The sequence below is a fragment of the Pseudochaenichthys georgianus genome, chromosome 7 (genome assembly GCF_902827115.2).
Source record: "Pseudochaenichthys georgianus chromosome 7, fPseGeo1.2, whole genome shotgun sequence".
NCBI lineage: Eukaryota > Metazoa > Chordata > Actinopteri > Perciformes > Channichthyidae > Pseudochaenichthys > Pseudochaenichthys georgianus.
In genome coordinates, this window is record NC_047509.1 from 120,885 (window position 1) to 142,748 (window position 21,864).

Genomic DNA, 21,864 nt, shown 5'->3' on the forward strand with positions numbered 1-21,864 from the left:
AGTTACGGCATTTCCTGTTTCTGCCGGAGAGAGGGGAGGCCGTCCCAAAGCTTGCCGCTGTATTTACTCCCTCCATCTGACAGGAGGGAGCCTCGTGTGTCACTCCACGGAGGGGTATGGTTTGGGATTGGGCCTAACTCACCCCCTTACTAACTGACTCACTAATAACTAATAAGTTGTATAATCTTAAAATGAAAAGGGTTATTAAACGCGTTCAGTATAGAGGGAAAGGTGTAACATTTAGCCATGTTTTGAGTAATATGCTAAATATAGCCGACACTTGAGGCAAATTCAGGTTTAATTTAAAGGGTCTTTAATAAAAACAGACACAGGGAACCAGCAATACATAAATCAGATCTAAAGTGTCGAAACAGAACAATAAACGATGTTATAATTCCTCAAAACCAACAATAATCAACCGTACGGTGAGATAAAATAGACATGAATCATTTGCTACACGGTGGCGGAGAGTTCGTTAACCAGTGAAAATACAATCCGAAATGAAATCGGGAGAAATTGCATAACGTCTGAAGATGAATGTTAATAAAGTTTTCCACATGAAGCTCCTGAACAATGTGGAGGTGATCACATGACCTCGTGATCACATGACCTCGTATCCACTGCGGATTCCTCTCATCAGACAGCAGGCGAACACGATGCCCAAGACCTGCAGAAAAACAAACATTTACACATTTTAAACCTTTATTTATGACCTTCAGCAGAGTCAAAAACACCGTTATGTGTCTCTCTGTAGTCTCTAATCGTCTCTCTGTAGTCTCTATACTTCTCTTTGTAGTCTCTAATCGTCTCTCTGTAGTCTCTAATCGTCTCTTTGTAGTCTCTATACTTCTCTCTGTAGTCTCTAATCGTCTCTCTGTAGTCTCTATACTTCTCTCTGTAGTCTCTAATCGTCTCTTTGTAGTCTCTAATCGTCTCTCTGTAGTCTCTAATCGTCTCTTTGTAGTCTCTAATCGTCTCTCTAGTCTCTTTGTAGTCTCTAATCGTCTCTTTGTAGTCTCTATACTTCTCTCTGTAGTCTCTAATCGTCTCTCTGTAGTCTCTATACTTCTCTCTGTAGTCTCTAATCGTCTCTTTGTAGTCTCTAATCGTCTCTCTGTAGTCTCTATACTTCTCTTTGTAGTCTCTATACTTCTCTTTGTAGTCTCTTTGTAGTCTCTAATCGTCTCTTTGTCGTCTCTATACTTCTCTTTGTAGTCTCTATACTTCTCTCTGTAGTCTCTAATCGTCTCTTTGTCGTCTCTATACTTCTCTTTGTAGTCTCTATACTTCTCTCTGTAGTCTCTAATCGTCTCTCTGTAGTCTCTAATCGTCTCTCTGTAGTCTCTAATCGTCTCTCTGTAGTCTCTATACTTCTTTGTAGTCTCTAATCGTCTCTCTGTAGTCTCTATACTTCTCTCTGTAGTCTCTATACTTCTCTCTGTAGTCTCTGTACTTCTCTCTGTAGTCTCTAATCGTCTCTCTGTAGTCTCTATACTTCTCTCTGTAGTCTAATTGTCTCTTTGTAGTCTCTATACTTCTCTGTAGTCTCTAATCGTCTCTTTGTAGTCTCTATACTTCTCTCTGTATTCTCTATACTTCTCTTTGTAGTCTCTAATTGTCTTTGTAGTCTCTATACTTCTCTTTGTAGTCTCTAATCGTCTCTTTGTAGTCTCTATACTTCTCTCTGTATTCTCTATACTTCTCTTTGTAGTCTCTAATTGTCTCTTTGTAGTCTCTATACTTCTCTCTGTATTCTCTATACTTCTCTTTGTAGTCTCTAATCGTCTCTTTGTAGTCTCTAATTGTCTCTTTGTAGTCTCTATACTTCTCTTTGTAGTCTCTAATCGTCTCTTTGTAGTCTCTATACTTCTCTTTGTAGTCTCTAATTGTCTCTTTGTAGTCTCTATACTTCTCTTTGTAGTCTCTATACTTCTCTTTGTAGTCTCTAATTGTCTTTGTAGTCTCTATACTTCTCTTTGTAGTCTCTAATCGTCTCTTTGTAGTCTCTATACTTCTCTCTGTATTCTCTATACTTCTCTTTGTAGTCTCTAATCGTCTCTTTGTAGTCTCTAATTGTCTCTTTGTAGTCTCTATACTTCTCTTTGTAGTCTCTAATCGTCTCTTTGTAGTCTCTATACTTCTCTTTGTAGTCTCTAATTGTCTCTTTGTAGTCTCTATACTTCTCTTTGTAGTCTCTATACTTCTCTTTGTAGTCTCTATACTTCTCTTTGTAGTCTCTATACTTCTCTCTGTATTCTCTATACTTCTCTTTGTAGTCTCTAATCGTCTCTTTGTAGTCTCTATACTTCTCTCTGTATTCTCTATACTTCTCTTTGTATTCTCTATACTTCCCTTTGTAGTCTCTAATCGTCTCTTTGTAGTCTCTATACTTCTCTCTGTATTCTCTATACTTCTCTTTGTAGTCTCTAATCGTCTCTTTGTAGTCTCTATACTTCTCTTTGTAGTCTCTAATCGTCTCTTTGTAGTCTCTATACTTCTCTTTGTAGTCTCTAATCGTCTCTTTGTAGTCTCTATACTTCTCTTTGTATTCTCTATACTTCCCTTTGTAGTCTCTAATCGTCTCTTTGTAGTCTCTATACTTCTCTTTGTAGTCTCTAATCGTCTCTTTGTAGTCTCTATACTTCTCTTTGTAGTCTCTAATCGTCTCTTTGTAGTCTCTATACTTCTCTTTGTAGTCTCTAATCGTCTCTTTGTAGTCTCTATACTTCTCTTTGTAGTCTCTATACTTCTCTTTGTAGTCTCTAATCGTCTCTTTGTAGTCTCTATACTTCTCTCTGTATTCTCTATACTTCCCTTTGTAGTCTCTATACTTCTCTCTGTATTCTCTATACTTCCCTTTGTAGTCTCTATACTTCTCTTTGTATTCTCTATACTTCCCTTTGTATTCTCTATACTTCTCTTTGTATTCTCTATACTTCCCTTTGTAGTCTCTATACTTCTCTTTGTATTCTCTATACTTCCCTTTGTAGTCTCTATACTTCTCTTTGTATTCTCTATACTTCCCTTTGTAGTCTCTATACTTCCCTTTGTATTCTCTATACTTCCCTTTGTAGTCTCTAATCGTCTCTCTGTAGTCTCTATACTTCTCTTTGTAGTCTCTATACTTCTCTTTGTATTCTCTATACTTCTCTTTGTAGTCTCTATACTTCCCTTTGTAGTCTCTATACTTCTCTTTGTATTCTCTATACTTCCCTTTGTAGTCTCTATACTTCCCTTTGTATTCTCTATACTTCCCTTTGTAGTCTCTAATCGTCTCTCTGTAGTCTCTATACTTCTCTTTGTAGTCTCTATACTTCTCTTTGTAGTCTAATCGTCTCTCTGTAGTCTCTATACTTCTCTTTGTAGTCTCTAATCGTCTCTTTGTAGTCTCTATACTTCTCTCTGTAGTCTCTATACTTCTCTTTGTAGTCTCCAATTGTCTCTTTGTAGTCTCCAATTGTCTCTTTGTAGTCTCCAATTGTCTCTCTGTAGTCTCTATACTTCTCTCTGTAGTCTCTATACTTCTCTCTGTAGTCTCTATACTTCTCTCTGTAGTCTCTATACTTCTCTCTGTAGTCTCTATACTTCTCTCTGTAGTCTCTAATCGTCTCTTTGTAGTCTCTAATCGTCTCTTTGTAGTCTCTAATCGTCTCTCTGTAGTCTCTAATCTTCTCTTTGTAGTCTCTATACTTCTCTTTGTAGTCTCTAATCGTCTCTTTGTAGTCTCTATACTTCTCTTTGTAGTCTGTAATCTTTGTAGGTCTCTTCCTGGTTTGTACCTGTCTCTGTAGTCTATATTTGTCTCTTTGTGGTCATGTGTGTATTTACAGTTGTTGTATGTTAATTGTGGTCATTTTAAGTCTCTTCCTGGTTCGCATGTGTCTCTCTGTAGTCTTTAAGTGTCTCTTTGTAGTCGTGGGACGGCTCAGTGTATGTTCAGATTATATATTTTCTGTCCTGTGATGAGTGTTACCTGCAAGACGGCGATGACGAGCACTCCGACGATCACCCACAGCAGATTGTCCTGCAGCAGCTTCACCAACGCGTCATGGCAGCCCTGAAACCACAGAAGAAGAAATATGACCAGAGTGTCTCTTTACACAGAGGGGACACATGTTGATGTAGAAGAGACATGAAGAAGAGGGGACACATGTTGATGTAGAAGAGACATGGAGAAGAGGGGACACATGTTGATGTAGAAGAGACATGAAGAACAGGGGACACATGTTGATGTAGAAGAGACATTAAGAAGAGGGGACACATGTTGATGTAGAAGAGACATGAAGAAGAGGGGACACATGTTGATGTAGAAGAGACATGAAGAAGAGGGGACACATGTTGATGAAGAAGAGACATGGAGAAGTGGGGACACATGTTGATGTAGAAGAGACATGAAGAAGAGGGGACACATGTTGATGTAGAAGAGACATGAAGAAGAGGGGACACATGTTGATGTAGAGGAGACATGAAGAAGAGGAGACACATGTTGATGTAGAAGAGACATGAAGAAGAGGGGACACATGTTGATGAAGAAGAGACATGGAGAAGTGGGGACACATGTTGATGTAGAAGAGACATGAGGAAGAGGGGACACATGTTGATGTAGAAGAGACATGAAGAAGAGGGGACACATGTTGATGTAGAAGAGACATGGAGAAGAGGGGATACATGTTGATGTAGAAGAGACATGGAGAAGAGGGGACACATGGTGATGTAGAAGAGACATGGAGAAGAGGGGACACATGTTGATGTAGAAGAGACATGAAGAAGAGGGGACACATGTTGATGTAGAAGAGACATGAAGAAGAGGGGACACATATTGATGTAGAAGAGACATGAAGAAGAGGGGACACATGTTGATGTAGAAGAGACATGAAGTAGAGGGGACACATGTTGATGTAGAAGAGACATGAAGAAGAGGGGACACATGTTGATGTAGAAGAGACATGAAGAAGAGGGGACACATGTTGATGTAGAAGAGACATGGAGAAGAGGGGACACATGTTGATGTAGAAGAGACATGAAGAAGAGAGGACACATGTTGATGTAGAAGAGACATTAAGAAGAGGGGACACATGTTGATGTAGAAGAGACATGAAGAGGGGACACATGTTGATGTAGAAGAGACATGAAGAAGAGTGGACACATGTTGATGTAGAAGAGACATGGAGAAGAGGGGACACATGTTGATGTAGAAGAGGCATGAGGAAGAGGGGACACATGTTGATGTAGAAGAGACATGAAGAAGAGGGGACACATGTTGATGTAGAAGAGACATGAAGAAGAGGGGACACATGTTGATGTAGAAGAGACATGAAGAAGAGGGGACACATGTTGATGTAGAAGAGGCATGAAGAAGAGGGGACACATGTTGATGTAGAAGAGACATGAAGAAGAGGGGACACATGTTGATGTAGAAGAGGCATGCGGAAGAGGGGAGGGGACACATGTTGATGTAGAAGAGGCATGAGGAAGAGGGGACACATGTTGATGTAGAAGAGACATGAAGAAGAGGGGACACATGTTGATGTAGAAGAGACATGAAGAAGAGGGACACGTGTTGATGTAGAAGAGACATGAAGAAGAGGGGACACATGTTGATGTAGAAGAGACATGAAGAAGAGGGGACACATGTTGATGTAGAAGAGACATGGAGAAGAGGGGACACATGTTGATGTAGAAGAGACATGGAGAAGAGGGGACACATGTTGATGTAGAAGAGACATGAGGAAGAGGGGACACATGTTGATGTAGAAGAGGCATGCGGAAGAGGGGACACATGTTGATGTAGAAGAGGCATGAGGAAGAGGGGACACATGTTGATGTAGAAGAGACATGAAGAAGAGGGGACACATGTTGATGTAGAAGAGGCATGCGGAAGAGGGGAGGGGACACATGTTGATGTAGAAGAGGCATGAGGAAGAGGGGACACATGTTGATGTAGAAGAGACATGAAGAAGAGGGGACACATGTTGATGTAGAAGAGACATGGAGAAGAGGGGACACATGTTGATGGAGAAGAGACATGGAGAAGAGGGGACACATGTTGATGTAGAAGAGACATGAAGAAGAGGGGACACATGTTGATGAAGAAGAGACATGGAGAAGTGGGGACACATGTTGATGTAGAAGAGACATGAGGAAGAGGGGACACATGTTGATGTAGAAGAGACATGGAGAAGAGGGGACACATGTTGATGTAGAAGAGACATGGAGAAGAGGGGACACATGGTGATGTAGAAGAGACATGGAGAAGAGGGGACACATGTTGATGTAGAAGAGACATGAGGAAGAGGGGACACATGTTGATGAAGAAGAGACATGGAGAAGAGGGGACACATGTTGATGTAGAAGAGACGTGGAGAAGAGGGGACACATGTTGATGTAGAAGAGGCATGAGGAAGAGGGGACACATGTTGATGTAGAAGAGACGTGGAGAAGAGGGGACACATGTTGATGTAGAAGAGACGTGGAGAAGAGGGGACACATGTTGATGTAGAAGAGGCATGAGGAAGAGGGGACACATGTTGATGTAGAGGAGACATGAGGAAGAGGGGACACATGTTGATGTCAAGGAGACGTGGAGAAGAGGGGACACATGTTGATGTCAAGGAGACGTGGAGAAGAGGGGACACATGTTGATGTAGAGGAGACATGAGGAAGAGGGGACACATGTTGATGTCAAGGAGACGTGGAGAAGAGGCTGTGCATCAGTTTACCGTCTGGTGCACTTTGGCGGCGTCCGTCATGACTCCGACTCCACAGTCCTGAGTGACTTTGACACAACACGAGTCCGGCACCGATTTGCCGTCGGGGCCGAAGCCGCTCCAGTCCGAGGAGCTGTTGGAGCCGCAGCACTTCCACTGCAGGGCGAAGAAACACACGTTAAAAACATTTAATAACGGACACAGAGTTTCATGATTGGTCAAAATATAATAATTAGAAAATATTTTTACAAATCTATATATTTGGTTTGTTTTTTTAAATAAATACATTAGGCTTAAAAGAAACCAATATTTTACCAGTTTTTTATTTATATTAATTATTGGGCTTCAAATAGAAAGAAAAAAACTGATATATTGTATTTTGTCTGACTTTTTAAAATATATTAATTAGAAAATATAATTAAGTTTGGCTTAAAATAGCAAGAAACTAATATTTAGTGATTTAATTTATTCTAAAATAATCCAGAATCACATGGAGAGATCCCATTGGCCCAGGGCGATGCTGCCTTCAGGGTCCCTCCCTGTATTGCAGCATGTTGTCAGTGAGTCAGCAGAGCAGCAGCATGTTGCGAGAGGGAGCGGTCCGCAAACATTCGACTCACGTCCTCTTGCAGTTTGTCCACCGTCTTCCTGAAGTCAGCAGTGCTGTTCTTGTACTCGTGGATCATGTCTGCCAGGCTGTCCTCCACCACCACAGAGAGCTGAGGGACAAACGGCACGTCAACACTTACTTCTACGTTGCTTAATACTGCACTTCTTCCTCAACACCTCTGTCCAACATCGTCATATCTGACCCAACAGATGCTGAACACAGAATATGAACTGTGTCCATTCAATCGGAGCTCTGTGTGTATGTGTATGTGTATGTGTGTGTGTGTGTGTGTGTGTGTGTGTGTGTGTGGTGTGTGTGTGTGTGTGTGTGTGTGTGTGTACCAAGTAGGGCTGAATGAATAGGAACCAAACACCACTTGATTATTTGTGACTGCGTTGTTCTTCACGATACATAATATATCCTCAGGAGAAAGCCACTTATTTCTGGGGCAGCAGGTAGAAATCAGATCCATTTTAAGACACAGAATTCAGTTATTCTGGTACTCATTACAGCGAACACTATTTCCATATGTTCCCCCTTTGAAATACCTGCTTTAGTCCCACAACAGGAAGCAGACACTCACTTTTTTCCTGTACACGTATCCAGCGATGGCGGCTGCGACCTCGATGATGATGATCATGAAGACCAGGACGGCAAACTGGAGAGACGAGAGAGACATGTTGAACCCAAATACCTGTACTTTCTACTTCTCACATGTTGAACCCAAATACCTGTACTTTCTACTTCTCAACATGTTGAACCCAAATACCTGTACTTTCTACTTCTCACATGTTGAACCCAAATACCTGTACTTTCTACTTCTCACATGTTGAACCCAAATACCTGTACTTTCTACTTCTCACATGTTGAACCCAAATACCTGTACTTTCTACTTCTTACATGTTGAACCCAAATACCTGTACTTTCTACTTCTCACATGTTGAACTCAAATACCTGTACTTTCTACTTCGTACATGTTGAACTCAAATACCTGTACTTTCTACTTCTTACATGTTGAACTCAAATACCTGTACTTTCTACTTCTTACATGTTGAACCCAAATACCTGTACTTTCTACTTCTTACATGTTGAACTCAAATACCTGTACTTTCTACTTCTTACATGTTGAACTCAAATACCTGTACTTTCTACTTCTTACATGTTGAACCCAAATACCTGTACTTTCTACTTCTCACATGTTGAACTCAAATACCTGTACTTTCTACTTCTTACGTGTTGAACCCAAATACCTGTACTTTCTACTTCTCACATGTTGAACTCAAATACCTGTACTTTCTACTTCTCACATGTTGAACACAAATACCTGTACTTTCTACTTCTCACATGTTGAACTCAAATACCTGTACTTTCTACTTCTCACATGTTGAACACAAATACCTGTACTTTCTACTTCTTACGTGTTGAACCCAAATACCTGTACTTTCTACTTCTTACGTGTTGAACCCAAATACCTGTACTTTCTACTTCTCACATGTTGAACACAAATACCTGTACTTTCTACTTCTTACGTGTTGAACCCAAATACCTGTACTTTCTACTTCTCACATGTTGAACACAAATACCTGTACTTTCTACTTCTTACATGTTGAACTCAAATACCTGTACTTTCTACTTCGTACATGTTGAACACAAATACCTGTACTTTCTACTTCTTACGTGTTGAACCCAAATACCTGTACTTTCTACTTCTCACATGTTGAACACAAATACCTGTACTTTCTACTTCGTACATGTTGAACACAAATACCTGTACTTTCTACTTCTCTCATGTTGAACCCAAATACCTGTACTTTCTACTTCGTACATGTTGAACTCAAATACCTGTACCTTCTACTTCTTACATGTTGAACCCAAATACCTGTACTTTCTACTTCTCACACGTTGAACTCAAATACCTGTACTTTCTACTTCTCACATGTTGAACCCAAATACCTGTACTTTCTACTTCTCTCATGTTGAACTCAAATACCTGTACTTTCTACTTCTCTCATGTTGAACCCAAATACCTGTACTTTCTACTTCGTACATGTTGAACTCAAATACCTGTACCTTCTACTTCTTACATGTTGAACCCAAATACCTGTACTTTCTACTTCTCACACGTTGAACTCAAATACCTTTACTTTCTACTTCTCTCATGTTGAACTCAAATACCTGTACTTTCTACTTCTCACATGTTGAACCCAAATACCTGTACTTTCTACTTCTCACATGTTGAACCCAAATAAATATGCATTATTATTATTGTTGTTTGTATTACCGTGGTAACCATGCAGTATTTCTCCCTCCAGGCGCCGCAGCAGCCGAAGAAGGCGATGAAGAAGATGACGACGCCGACGATGATGACGACGATGGGAGCTCCGGAGGCCGAAGGGTCTTTGATATTCAGAGTGTTGTGGAGGTTCACCTGCATCAGGACCCCCAGCACCACCAGGGCCAGGCCGCACAGCTGGGGGCATGGACAGGCACACTTACAATATCACATTTAAATAAACATATTAAAGCATCGAGGCCACGTGCAGAAGGAACACCACGACGGGACGTTTAAATACAATTACATTTGTTTTGAATGAGAGGGAAGAATGTCACTCAGCGAGGTCGGGATGCGTGGGTTTCATAAGGAACTGACTAGAAGAACGTAATACAGTTCAGTCAGACGCGTTTCTCTGAATGGATTACATTAACACTATGAGCAAATATCACATTATATACACAGTTCATTCAAAGAAACCCTCCTCCAGACGAGTCACTGACGAGAAACAGACGGAGGAAGTTGAGACAGCTTCCTGAGAAACGATCAGATAACAGAGCGTCAACAAAACAGAGACTGAGGAGGTGGGAAGTAACGAAGTACATTTACTCAAGTTCCTAAGTACAATATTGAGTATTTCCATGTTATTCTACTGTGTACATCTACTCCACTACAGTTCAGAGGTACATGGTGTACTTCTACTCCACTACAGTTCAGAGGTACATGGTGTACTTCTACTCCACTACAGTTCAGAGGTACATGGTGTACTTCTACTCACTACAGTTCAGAGGTACATGGTGTACTTCTACTCACTACAGTTCAGAGGTACATGGTGTACTTCTACTCCACTACAGTTCAGAGGTACATGGTGTACTTCTACTCCACTACAGTTCAGAGGTACATGGTGTACTTCTACTCACTACAGTTCAGAGGTACATGGTGTACTTCTACTCCACTACAGTTCAGAGGTACATGGTGTACTTCTACTCCACTACAGTTCAGAGGTACATGGTGTACTTCTACTCCACTACAGTTCAGAGGTACATGGTGTACTTCTACTCCACTGCAGTTCAGAGGTACATGGTGTACTTCTACTCAATACAGTTCAGAGGTACATGGTGTACTTCTACTCCACTACAGTTCAGAGGTACATGGTGTACTTCTACTCCACTACAGTTCAGAGGTACATGGTGTACTTCTACTGCACTACAGTTCAGAGGTACATGGTGTACTTCCACTCACTACAGTTCAGAGGTACATGGTGTACTTCCACTACAGTTCAGAGGTACATGGTGTACTTCTACTCACTACAGTTCAGAGGTACATGGTGTACTTCTACTCACTACAGTTCAGAGGTACATGGGTGTACTTCTACTCACTACAGTTCAGAGGTACATGGTGTACTTCTACTCACTACAGTTCAGAGGTACATGGTGTACTTCTACTCCACTACAGTTCAGAGGTACATGGTGTACTTCTACTCACTACAGTTCAGAGGTACATGGTGTACTTCCACTACAGTTCAGAGGTACATGGTGTACTTCTACTCACTACAGTTCAGAGGTACATGGTGTACTTCTACTCACTACAGTTCAGAGGTACATGGTGTACTTCTACTCACTACAGTTCAGAGGTACATGGTGTACTTCTACTCCACTACAGTTCAGAGGTACATGGTGTACTTCTACTCCATTACAGTTCAGAGGTACATGGTGTACTTCTACTCTACTACAGTTCAGAGGTACATGGTGTACTTCTACTCACTACAGTTCAGAGGTACATGGTGTACTTCTACTCCACTGCAGTTCAGAGGTACATGGTGTACTTCTACTCAATACAGTTCAGAGGTACATGGTGTACTTCTACTCTACTACAGTTCAGAGGTACATGGTGTACTTCTACTCACTACAGTTCAGAGGTACATGGTGTACTTCTACTCCACTGCAGTTCAGAGGTACATGGTGTACTTCTACTCAATACAGTTCAGAGGTACATGGTGTACTTCTACTCCACTACAGTTCAGAGGTACATGGTGTACTTCTACTCACTACAGTTCAGAGGTACATGGTGTACTTCTACTCACTACAGTTCAGAGGTACATGGTGTACTTCTACTCACTACAGTTCAGAGGTACATGGTGTACTTCTACTCACTACAGTTCAGAGGTACATGGTGTACTTCCACTCACTACAGTTCAGAGGTACATGGTGTACTTCCACTACAGTTCAGAGGTACATGGTGTACTTCCACTACAGTTCAGAGGTACATGGTGTACTTCCACTACAGTTCAGAGGTACATGGTGTACTTCCACTCACTACAGTTCAGAGGTACATGGTGTACTTCTACTCACTACAGTTCAGAGGTACATGGTGTACTTCTACTCACTACAGTTCAGAGGTACATGGTGTACTTCTACTCACTACAGTTCAGAGGTACATGGTGTACTTCTACTCACTACAGTTCAGAGGTACATGGTGTACTTCTACTCCACTACAGTTCAGAGGTACATGGTGTACTTCTACTCACTACAGTTCAGAGGTACATGGTGTACTTCTACTCACTACAGTTCAGAGGTACATGGTGTACTTCTACTCACTACAGTTCAGAGGTACATGGTGTACTTCTACTCACTACAGTTCAGAGGTACATGGTGTACTTCTACTCCACTACAGTTCAGAGGTACATGGTGTACTTCTACTCACTACAGTTCAGAGGTACATGGTGTACTTCTACTCACTACAGTTCAGAGGTACATGGTGTACTTCTACTCACTACAGTTCAGAGGTACATGGTGTACTTCTACTCACTACAGTTCAGAGGTACATGGTGTACTTCTACTCCACTACAGTTCAGAGGTACATGGTGTACTTCTACTCACTACAGTTCAGAGGTATTCATGTTTCACTTGTCCATGGCGACACTTCGTGCATGCTGTAAATATTATTAAATATCAACATGAAGCATACAAGAATCTGTGTTACTGCAAAAGGCCTCACGGTTCTTCTGGAGGAAGATGGAGGTTGTGGTGGAACCGGAACATTACGGGACATAATGTGTTGTTTAAACAAATTGCCCGTGTTCACGCCCTGACACGCTAAACTCGTATTGCACTTTTGGCAACGAGCGTTGTCCACATCGAGACGGGTAAGGTTTAACCACACCTCGGAGCTTAGTTCCCTCTGCCATCTCCGCTGTGTGTGTGTGTGTGTGTGTGTGTGTGTGTGTGTGTGTGTGTGTGTGTGTGTGTGTGTGTGTGTGTGTGTGTGTGTGGTGTGTGTGTGTGTGTGTGTGTGTGTGTGTACTTTGACTCGAGTACAGTATCTGAGTACTTGTACTTTGAGTCGAGTACAGTATCTGAGTACTTGTACTTTGACTCGAGTACAGTATCTGAGTACTTGTACTTTGACTCGAGTACAGTATCTGAGTACTTGTACTTTGACTCGAGTACAGTATCTGAGTACTTGTACTTTGACTCGAGTACAGTATCTGAGTACTTGTACTTTGACTCGAGTACAGTATCTGAGTACTTGTACTTTGACTCGAGTACTTGTACTTTGACTCGAGTACAGTATCTGAGTACTTGTACTTTAACTCGAGTACTTGTACTTTGACTCGAGTACAGTATCTGAGTACTTGTACTTTGACTCGAGTACAGTATCTGAGTACTTGTACTTTGACTCGAGTACAGTATCTGAGTACTTGTACTTTGACTCGAGTACAGTATCTGAGTACTTGTACTTTGACTCGAGTACAGTATCTGAGTACTTGTACTTTAACTCGAGTACTTGTACTTTGACTCGAGTACAGTATCTGAGTACTTGTACTTTAACTCGAGTACTTGTACTTTAACTCGAGTACTTGTACTTTGACTCGAGTACAGTATCCTCACATGTCCTCACATCAGCTGCTACGGTCAGGTGTGTGTGTGTGTGTGTGTGTGTGTGTGGCATGTAGCAGCCGCGTGTGTGTGAACCGCCCCGCCCCCTAACACAGACGGGGAGAGAGAGAGATCTCTCGTCTGGATTGGAAAATAGAAAATACATCATAGATGCATTTTGCATCCTTTTTGCATATTAGAAACGGAGTTGGCGACACTAATACTGCGATATAATGTTTGTGTAGCAATAATACATACAACACATATTTTCTAAATGTCTCCAGTACCGATAAAAAGGCCGATAACGTCGGAGCTTAACGGTACCACTGTCTTTAATAATTCCGCCCCGGGGCCCGTTAATACAGTATCTGAGTACTTGTACTTTGAGTCGAGTACAGTATCTGAGTACTTGTACTTTGACTCGAGTACAGTATCTGAGTACTTGTACTTTGAGTCGAGTACAGTATCTGAGTACTTGTACTTTGACTCGAGTACAGTATCTGAGTACTTGTACTTTGACTCGAGTACAGTATCTGAGTACTTGTACTTTGACTCGAGTACAGTATCTGAGTACTTGTACTTTGACTCGAGTACAGTATCTGAGTACTTGTACTTTGACTCGAGTACAGTATCTGAGTACTTGTACTTTAACTCGAGTACTTGTACTTTGACTCGAGTACAGTATCTGAGTACTTGTACTTTAACTCGAGTACTTGTACTTTAACTCGAGTACTTGTACTTTGACTCGAGTACAGTATCCTCACATGTCCTCACATCAGCTGCTACGGTCAGGTGACCTCCTGCGTCACCGGCAGAGGATGCTGATTGGTCGCCTGTAGTAATAACACAGCAGCTAGCAGGAAGCGGGCGAGGGGCTGCATCTGGTGCTGCTGGCTAACCAGGCGTGTCTCTGCGAGCAGGCGGCGGACGTTCAGTGCAGCGCCTCGGACGCACAGAGCCATGATAAGGCTCGTGTGTCTTTCATGGTCATTTATTGACTCAGACAAACCGCTCTGTGCGGGACGAGGAGCATCTCCTTGCTGTCATGGAGGATTCAACTCTGTTTACGAGTTTAATCTGCGACCGAGAGAAGGGCTTAGTACTGGAGACTCTGAAGCTGCAGGTGCACAGGTCCTGCTGTGTGTGTGTGTGTGTGTGTGTGTGTGTGTGTGTGTGTGTGTGTGTGTGTGTGTGGAAACACCAGGGTAAATATTGGATCTGAGTCTGTAGGAAAACAGAACGGAGTGAACTCGGAGCAAACAGAGGAATAAAGGGATAACAATAACCCGGATGTTCACGTCTGGATGAACTAAAAACACGATGCAGTTGTAACCTAATATATTAATATAATGTTTTCTTTAGCTTCATTAGTTTAGAGCTCACACACACACACACACACACACACACACACACACACACACACACACACACACACACACACACACACACACACACACACACACACACACACGATTGGTCAGTTCATCTATACTGAACTATTCACATCCTAAACTGCACTGTAACTTCTATCCGTGTACTTTTCCTTTTAACATTTATTTTATTAGCTTTTCTTTTTTAACGCTGAATGTCTTTCATTTTGTGTAAAGCACTTTGAATTGCCTTGTGTTGAAAGTGCTATATAAATAAACTTGCCTTGCCTTTACAAAGTGAAACAATGCCAAAGTCAGTTCTACAAATGTGGTGTTTTGTCCGAAAGAAACACTTCAGATTCTCAGTTTATTAACAAAACTAAAAGACTGAATGTTCGGGGAGAAAAGTCACCGTATTTACGTATTAAGAACGTTTTGTTAAATGCTACTTTTAAAGCGCCTCAGTCTACCGAAAAGCAAACGTGCCGTATCGATAATGAAAATGAATGTTCTGCAGATTAAATAAAGACTTCCTGCTGCGTTTCACTCTCAGTTCACTCTCTGTGTGTCAGGGGAAAGGAGAGGTCACATGACGCCGGTACACTGAAATCTGGTCATAAGACTCACATTCCACACACACACACACACACACACACACACACACACACACACACACACACACACACACACACACACACACACCACACACCACACACACACACACACACACACACACACACACCACAACACTACGACACACCACACACACACACACACACACACACACCCACACACACACACACACACACACACACACACACACACACACAACACACACACACACAGCACAACACACACACACACACACACATCACACCACACACATCACACACACACACACACACACACACACACACACACACATCACACACGATTTTAAACCATTAAATAACCTTGGGATATCTGAGACCAATTTCCTCCTCTAGCCAGCAATATTAAACAGGGGGGGGTGAGTCAGTGTGCGGAGGATATACGAGTGAGTCAGTCAGTGTGTGTGTGTGTGTGTGTGTGTGTGTGTGTGTGTGTGTTCACCGTCAGCTGATTTCACATGATGTCACGCTTGAAGTGGAGTACCAGCAGCGAGCCCGAAGTCACGGGGTGGATAAAGAATGAGAAACGCCGCAGAAATAAGATGAGCCGTTAACAGCCGACAAAATAACAACGCTTCACTTCCTGTTTGATGCCAACACAAGCTGCCTTTCAGCGCCGATTATTTAACGACTATTCTGTGAAGAAATGTCAGATAATATAGAAATGTGTCCATCCTATGTCCAGAGATATTCACTTTAATGTGATGCGACTCGGGGAAAAGCAGGACATGTCCATATGTGGGCGCTGGAAGCAGCATCGAGACATTAATGCATGACTTATTACTGAAATCCACATTAAAGCTGAACTTCTGTGATACTTTAAAGCAGGGGTGTCAAACTCAAGGCCCGGGGGCCAAATCCGGCCCGCGACTTCATTTCATGTGGCCCCGCAAGAGCTCTGAAAGAATGTAATATGTTTATTATACGGTTACAGGCCGATTTACCGATGCACGATGTCCATAAACTACATGTCCCACAATGCATCTGACATTTTTTTTTTATTGTCACTTTTTTTCCAGAATTTTGATTTTCTTTTAAAATAATTGTGTGACATTCGCACTGAAGAGACTTGCACTTATGTGCCCCAGACTTCTTCTTTCAGACGTAGTTATTTATGAAGTTTTTACCCTACCCGATAATAATCCAATGCAGAGGCAATAAAGTAATACAATACATTATTTTATATATATTAAATATTTATATATGTATTTTTATATAGTCTTGAAGTTACAACCGGCCCTTTGAGTGCAGCCATAATGCTGATGTGGCCCGTGATGAAATTGAGTTTGACACCCCTGCTTTAAAGGATGTCTGCACAGTATCGGTATTATATTTGTTCTACAAAATGTTTATTCAGGTTCCTCAAAGGTCAAAGGAGTTCACTGTAACGTGCAAAACGACAGATTTGAGAGGCTGGAAAGTGCATCAACGCATTCATGAATACTCAAATCAGGACATCCACATTCAAACTGAATTTGTCTGCTACTGTCAGCAACAGTCCAACAGCCTTCATTAATAAGTTGCCCTATAAAATGTCCTCAAAGTCCAAGGTGTAGTCTTTAAAGGTCCAAAGATATTCACTTCAATGTGATGTAAAGCAGAGAGAAGCAGCAACACTACAGACTCGCTAAAAACTGCATTTTCTGACATTTTACGTCTGGAAAAACGACTTAAATGATATATCGATTATCACAATACTTGATATTTTCTTCAATTAAACTAATCGTTTATTCTACAGCCAACAAGTATGTTCTGTTATCGACTATGGGTCTCTGACATTGTGAGAAAGTTTCCTAACAACCTAAAAATGTCTTCTTTATTCCGAAGAACAATCCAAAAATATGATGTGAATTAGGGCTGAACGATTAATGGATTTTAAATCGAAATCGCGATTTTAAATGATGCGATTATCAAATCGCAAAGCCTGCGATTTTGTTTTACAATTTTTTTTTTTTTTTATTGTGTCAGTCATCCACACCAATCAGAAGTGCTGTGCTCCACATGTACCAGCCATTGTTAACCAATCAGAAGTGCTGTGCTCCACATGTACCAGCCATTGTTAACCAATCAGAAGTGCTGTGCTCCACACGTATGTACCAGCCATTGTTAACCAATCAGAAGTGGCCCCTGATAGAAGGTGATGGACAGTGCCTGCCCTTTCCAAATGGCTTCCAATGGAGCTTTAGATGGTTTCTGAGTCAGGTTAGTGACGCTCCATCACGTGTTTCTATGACAGCGTGAATCTTAAACTGAAGCTCGCCTTTAAAGCAACGGAAGCTTCATGTAAGTTTAGTTCTTTCACTCGTAGCTCGGGCTGCGGGGTGCTAGAGACGGGAGCACGTTGATGCGACCTTCCTAGCCGGAGACATGGCCGCATTTTACAATAAACTTCGCTTAAAAATAAATATCGCAAATCGAATCGCAATATTTGTCAGAAAAATCGCAATTAGATTTTTTCCCAAAATCGTGCAGCCCGAATGTGAATCTGAAAAAACCCACAAATCTTTAAATGCTCGAAACAGCCTTTTCTGACATCTTCTCATAAGAAAAGCTGCTCAGAATCTGAATTATCTTTATTGTCATTACTCTAACTTTGCAAGGCGTAGTTAGAGATTTCTATACAGTATATAGTCACAAATGTTACCTTTTCGGGTTCATTTCTCAATTAAATAAGAACAAAAAACTGAAAATGCCAGATAAACGTCTATGCTAGGACACACACACACACACACACACACACACACACACACAATAAATGTCTTGTTTTGTCCCCAAATATGTTTTAAGATGCACAATTTATTTTAAAAACTAAACGTGAGGGGAGAAATATTAACCTATTGATATATTTCTTTAAATTAAATGATTGTATGTAATGTTTTAAAACGAGAAAAGCCTTCGAATGTCTTGTTTTATCTAAAAGACGTTGAAATAGAATTGAGTAAAGCGCAGCAGTTTGCCGTGATGTTTCAGGAGACGTCCGCCTTTTGGCCACTTCACGCTCACTCACCCAGAAGATGAAGTTAAAGAAGAAAAGCAGGAACTTGACGCATTTCATTCCTCCCTCGACTCCCATGGCTGCTCAGGATCTGCTTCTGGAATGAAACGTAAATACATATAACTGATTTTAAAAGTGCAGTCATTACGTCAGCAGCCGCAGCGTGGAAGAGATGAGTCATCGGATGGTGAGCGTACGTCACTCTGAACACATGTCCCCCATTGTTTGGCTGTAACTTCAAATGTTAATCAAATCTTTAAAAAATCTTTTAAAAATACAAATATGTGGAAAAATAAAGTAAAAAACTACATTAAAAAATCATAAATATGTGAAAATATGAAGTTAAAAATAATAAATTAAAATAAATAAATATGTGAAAAAAAAATACATACAAAATAAATAAATAAATATATTCAAATCAAACCATGGACAACATGTATTTATCTATTTTAAGGCAGAACAGCCCATGTGAGTGTGAACAAATTAAGCTAAAAAATACATAAAAAATAAAATACATATATTCAAACCAAACTATTTGTAGTTCTGGTACGTTCATGAACAAGCAGCTTTCTAAACGTTGATTTAACTATTTGATGTCTCCATTTACTTAACAATGTAACCCTGAATCCCTAAAGGTACAACAGGAACACGTAGTGGAGTACGTAGGGAAGCATAAAGTCATATAGATAGATGGACATTATTGATCTTGAATTGGTAAATTAATAAAGTTATTTCCATTGTTTTCTACTGTGTACTTCTACTCCACTACAGTTCAGAGGTACATGGTGTACTTTTCCTCCTCTACATGGATTCAATACCTTTAGTTACTTCACAGATGTGGATGAATGATGTGAAATCTAATCTAGTGTTAAATCACACTTTAGTTCCACCTGGAGTAAATCCACAAGCTACCCTGCAGTCTACAAAGTACTTCAGACTAGCTGCACCTTCACCAGCTTTGAGAACACTTTCATGATCAATCATTATAAAACATATCATATATATTATTCTGGAAATGGACCAATCTGCACAACGACTACTTTTACTGTCTTTCACTATATTTTGATGAGAATACTTTTCTACTTTCACTTGAGGAACATTTTGAATGCAGGACTTTTACTACAGAGTATTCCTACACTCTGGTACTTCTACTTTTACTCAAGCACAAGATCTGAGTACTTCTGCTTTTACTCAAGTACACGATCTGAGTACTTCTACTTTTACTCAAGTACACGATCTGAGTACTTCTACCTTTACTCAAATGACAAGATCTGAGTACTTCTACTTTTACTAAAGTACAAGATCTGAGTACTTCTACTTTTACTAAAGTACAAGATCTGAGTACTTCTACTTTTACTGTGGTAAATGAGTGTCTGATAAGTACGGTGGCCGACAGGTGTAACCGCGGTTCGCCCCACAACACTTCCCCTCCGTTGAGAGAACTGTTCTCGGACCGTTAATCACCGAGAAGTTCCCCACAATAACGGCTTTGTCCCGGCCTAATCACTCCATTAACCACAGCCAACTCCACTTATTTAATATATTACAGTCTGATAACTAAGTCAGTGTTAAATAAACACCTTTCCATCCCGGATGTGCCTCTGGAAACTGCTTTTAACCACTTTGTAATGAAGTTTAAACCGAAGCTATAAAGTTGCGTACAGGGTAACAGTTAGGATATATTAATGTTGGTTTGATTTGAAGCGGTGTTGTTGAGGTTTACCTTTCAGGAAAAGTTGTTAAAATCCTCTGATGAGAGACGGAGAAATGTTTAATTACGGAGTAACTTCAGCCGTGTGTTCTTCCTCCGGAGAAACCGCTGTATTTATAGACTCTGTGCTGCGTTCAGGGACTGCTCGGTAAATACACACCTCGCCAAAATATACTCCCACGACTTCAACGGAAGAGGATTATGAGTTTAGGGTCACATGAGAAATACATTCTGGGATGTGACCAATGACCATGCCAATTTTCAGTGGGGGAAATAGAGCAAGACAAAAAATATCTGACTTTTATATTTTTGTAAAACAGTTTTTTCAGAATTATGACGTTTTTTTAAATTATGACTTATTTTAGAACTATGGTTTTGTTCCCAGATATATTACTATTTTCTTAAATAAACGTTCCCCTGAAAGGTTAATGAACATGTGTTGTGTGGTGTTTCTTTGTCACGTATTTATGACCAGATGACTTCCTGTAAACTCTAACCACCTTGAATGTGCAATAAAAGAGTCACGATGTTCACACACAGCAGTCTGCAAACTCTCCAGGATCCAACAAACCTTTATTGACTTTAAATCAACAGAGCATTACTTTATATCACAGATAATCCTGGATTAAATGCACTTTGTCCTCATACAGTATTTCACCTATAATGTGATTCTGCTGTTCATTTGTTGTAAAGCACTTTACTTGTGTTGAAATGTGCTATATAAATAAAAACGTTCCGTGTAAACGTTAATCTGTTTTAATTATTTTATCCGTCAATATGTCTGCACATTTTCCAAAAAAAATGTGTCTTCCAACTGTATGTTTCAGAGAAAATAATCCTACTTAGTTTGATATCTGTTTTTATTTAACACAAAACAAACAGCGCGGAAACTAAGAGATGTTTTTCACAGCCACATGTCAAAGAGTTGTCATTTAGGTTTCAGGAACCTGATGATTAATTGCGGTCTCTACGCCCAGCTGAGTTGTTATAGCACTGATCCAAAAGTAAACTTTATAATTGAAGCTTATCCTGGAGCCGCCTCAATATCTCTGTCGTATTTACTCACTCCACCAAAAACACACCACAGCTGCTGTAACACCACCAGCTGCTGTGAAAGCAGAGGGCATAAGTACTCAGGTCTAGTACTTGAGTAAAAGCAGAAGTACTCAGATCTTGTTCTTGAGTAAAAGCAGAAGTACTCAGATCTAGTACTTGAGTAAAAGTAGAAGTACTCAGATCTTGTTCTTGAGTAAAAGTAGAAGTACTCAGGTCTTGTACTTGAGTAAAAGCAGAAGTACTCAGATCTAGTACTTGAGTAAAAGTAGAAGTACTCAGATCTAGTACTTGAGTAAAAGTAGAAGTACTCAGATCTTGTTCTTGAGTAAAAGTAGAAGTACTCAGGTCTTGTACTTGAGTAAAAGCAGAAGTACTCAGATCTAGTACTTGAGTAAAAGCAGAAGTACTCAGATCTAGTACTTGAGTAAAAGTAGAAGTACTCAGATCTAGTACTTGAGTAAAAGTAGAAGTACTCAGATCTTGTTCTTGAGTAAAAGTAGAAGTACTCAGGTCTTGTACTTGAGTAAAAGCAGAAGTACTCAGATCTAGTACTTGAGTAAAAGTAGAAGTACTCAGATCTAGTACTTGAGTAAAAGTAGAAGTACTCAGATCTTG

General features: G+C 40.5%; 1 protein-coding gene across 2 annotated transcripts; it reads right to left on the reverse strand.

Moving 5' to 3' along the window:
* Window positions 1-290: 290 nt before the first annotated feature.
* Window positions 291-20,313, reverse strand: cd63 (CD63 molecule). Of its 2 annotated transcripts, none has more exons than XM_034087689.1 (8): window positions 20,206-20,313; window positions 18,495-18,579; window positions 9,599-9,787; window positions 7,901-7,975; window positions 7,328-7,426; window positions 6,720-6,863; window positions 3,974-4,057; window positions 291-667 (listed from the first exon to the last, which is right to left on the reverse strand). In XM_034087689.1, exons 2-8 carry the CDS (start codon window positions 18,558-18,560, stop codon window positions 602-604), a joined length of 723 nt encoding a protein of 240 aa, XP_033943580.1. In that variant the 5' UTR covers window positions 18,561-18,579; window positions 20,206-20,313; the 3' UTR covers window positions 291-601. The 2 variants fall into 2 exon arrangements, with proteins under 2 accessions (XP_033943580.1, XP_033943582.1); XM_034087691.2 differs by having other exon boundaries at window positions 18,495-18,576; window positions 20,206-20,306.
* Window positions 20,314-21,864: the final 1,551 nt, after the last annotated feature.

Bases quoted from the DNA above. Each gene is read 5' to 3' on its own strand.
- cd63 (XM_034087689.1), bottom strand. From the start codon at position 18,560: ATGGGAGTCGAGGGAGGAATGAAATGCGTCAAGTTCCTGCTTTTCTTC. The intron at 7,427-7,900 runs GTGAGTGTCTGC...TTTGTCCCTCAG, and splicing joins GATACGTGTACAGGAAAAAA to CTCTCTGTGGTGGTGGAGGA. The intron at 4,058-6,719 runs GTAAACTGATGC...CTGTGGTTTCAG, and splicing joins CCGCCAAAGTGCACCAGACG to GGCTGCCATGACGCGTTGGT.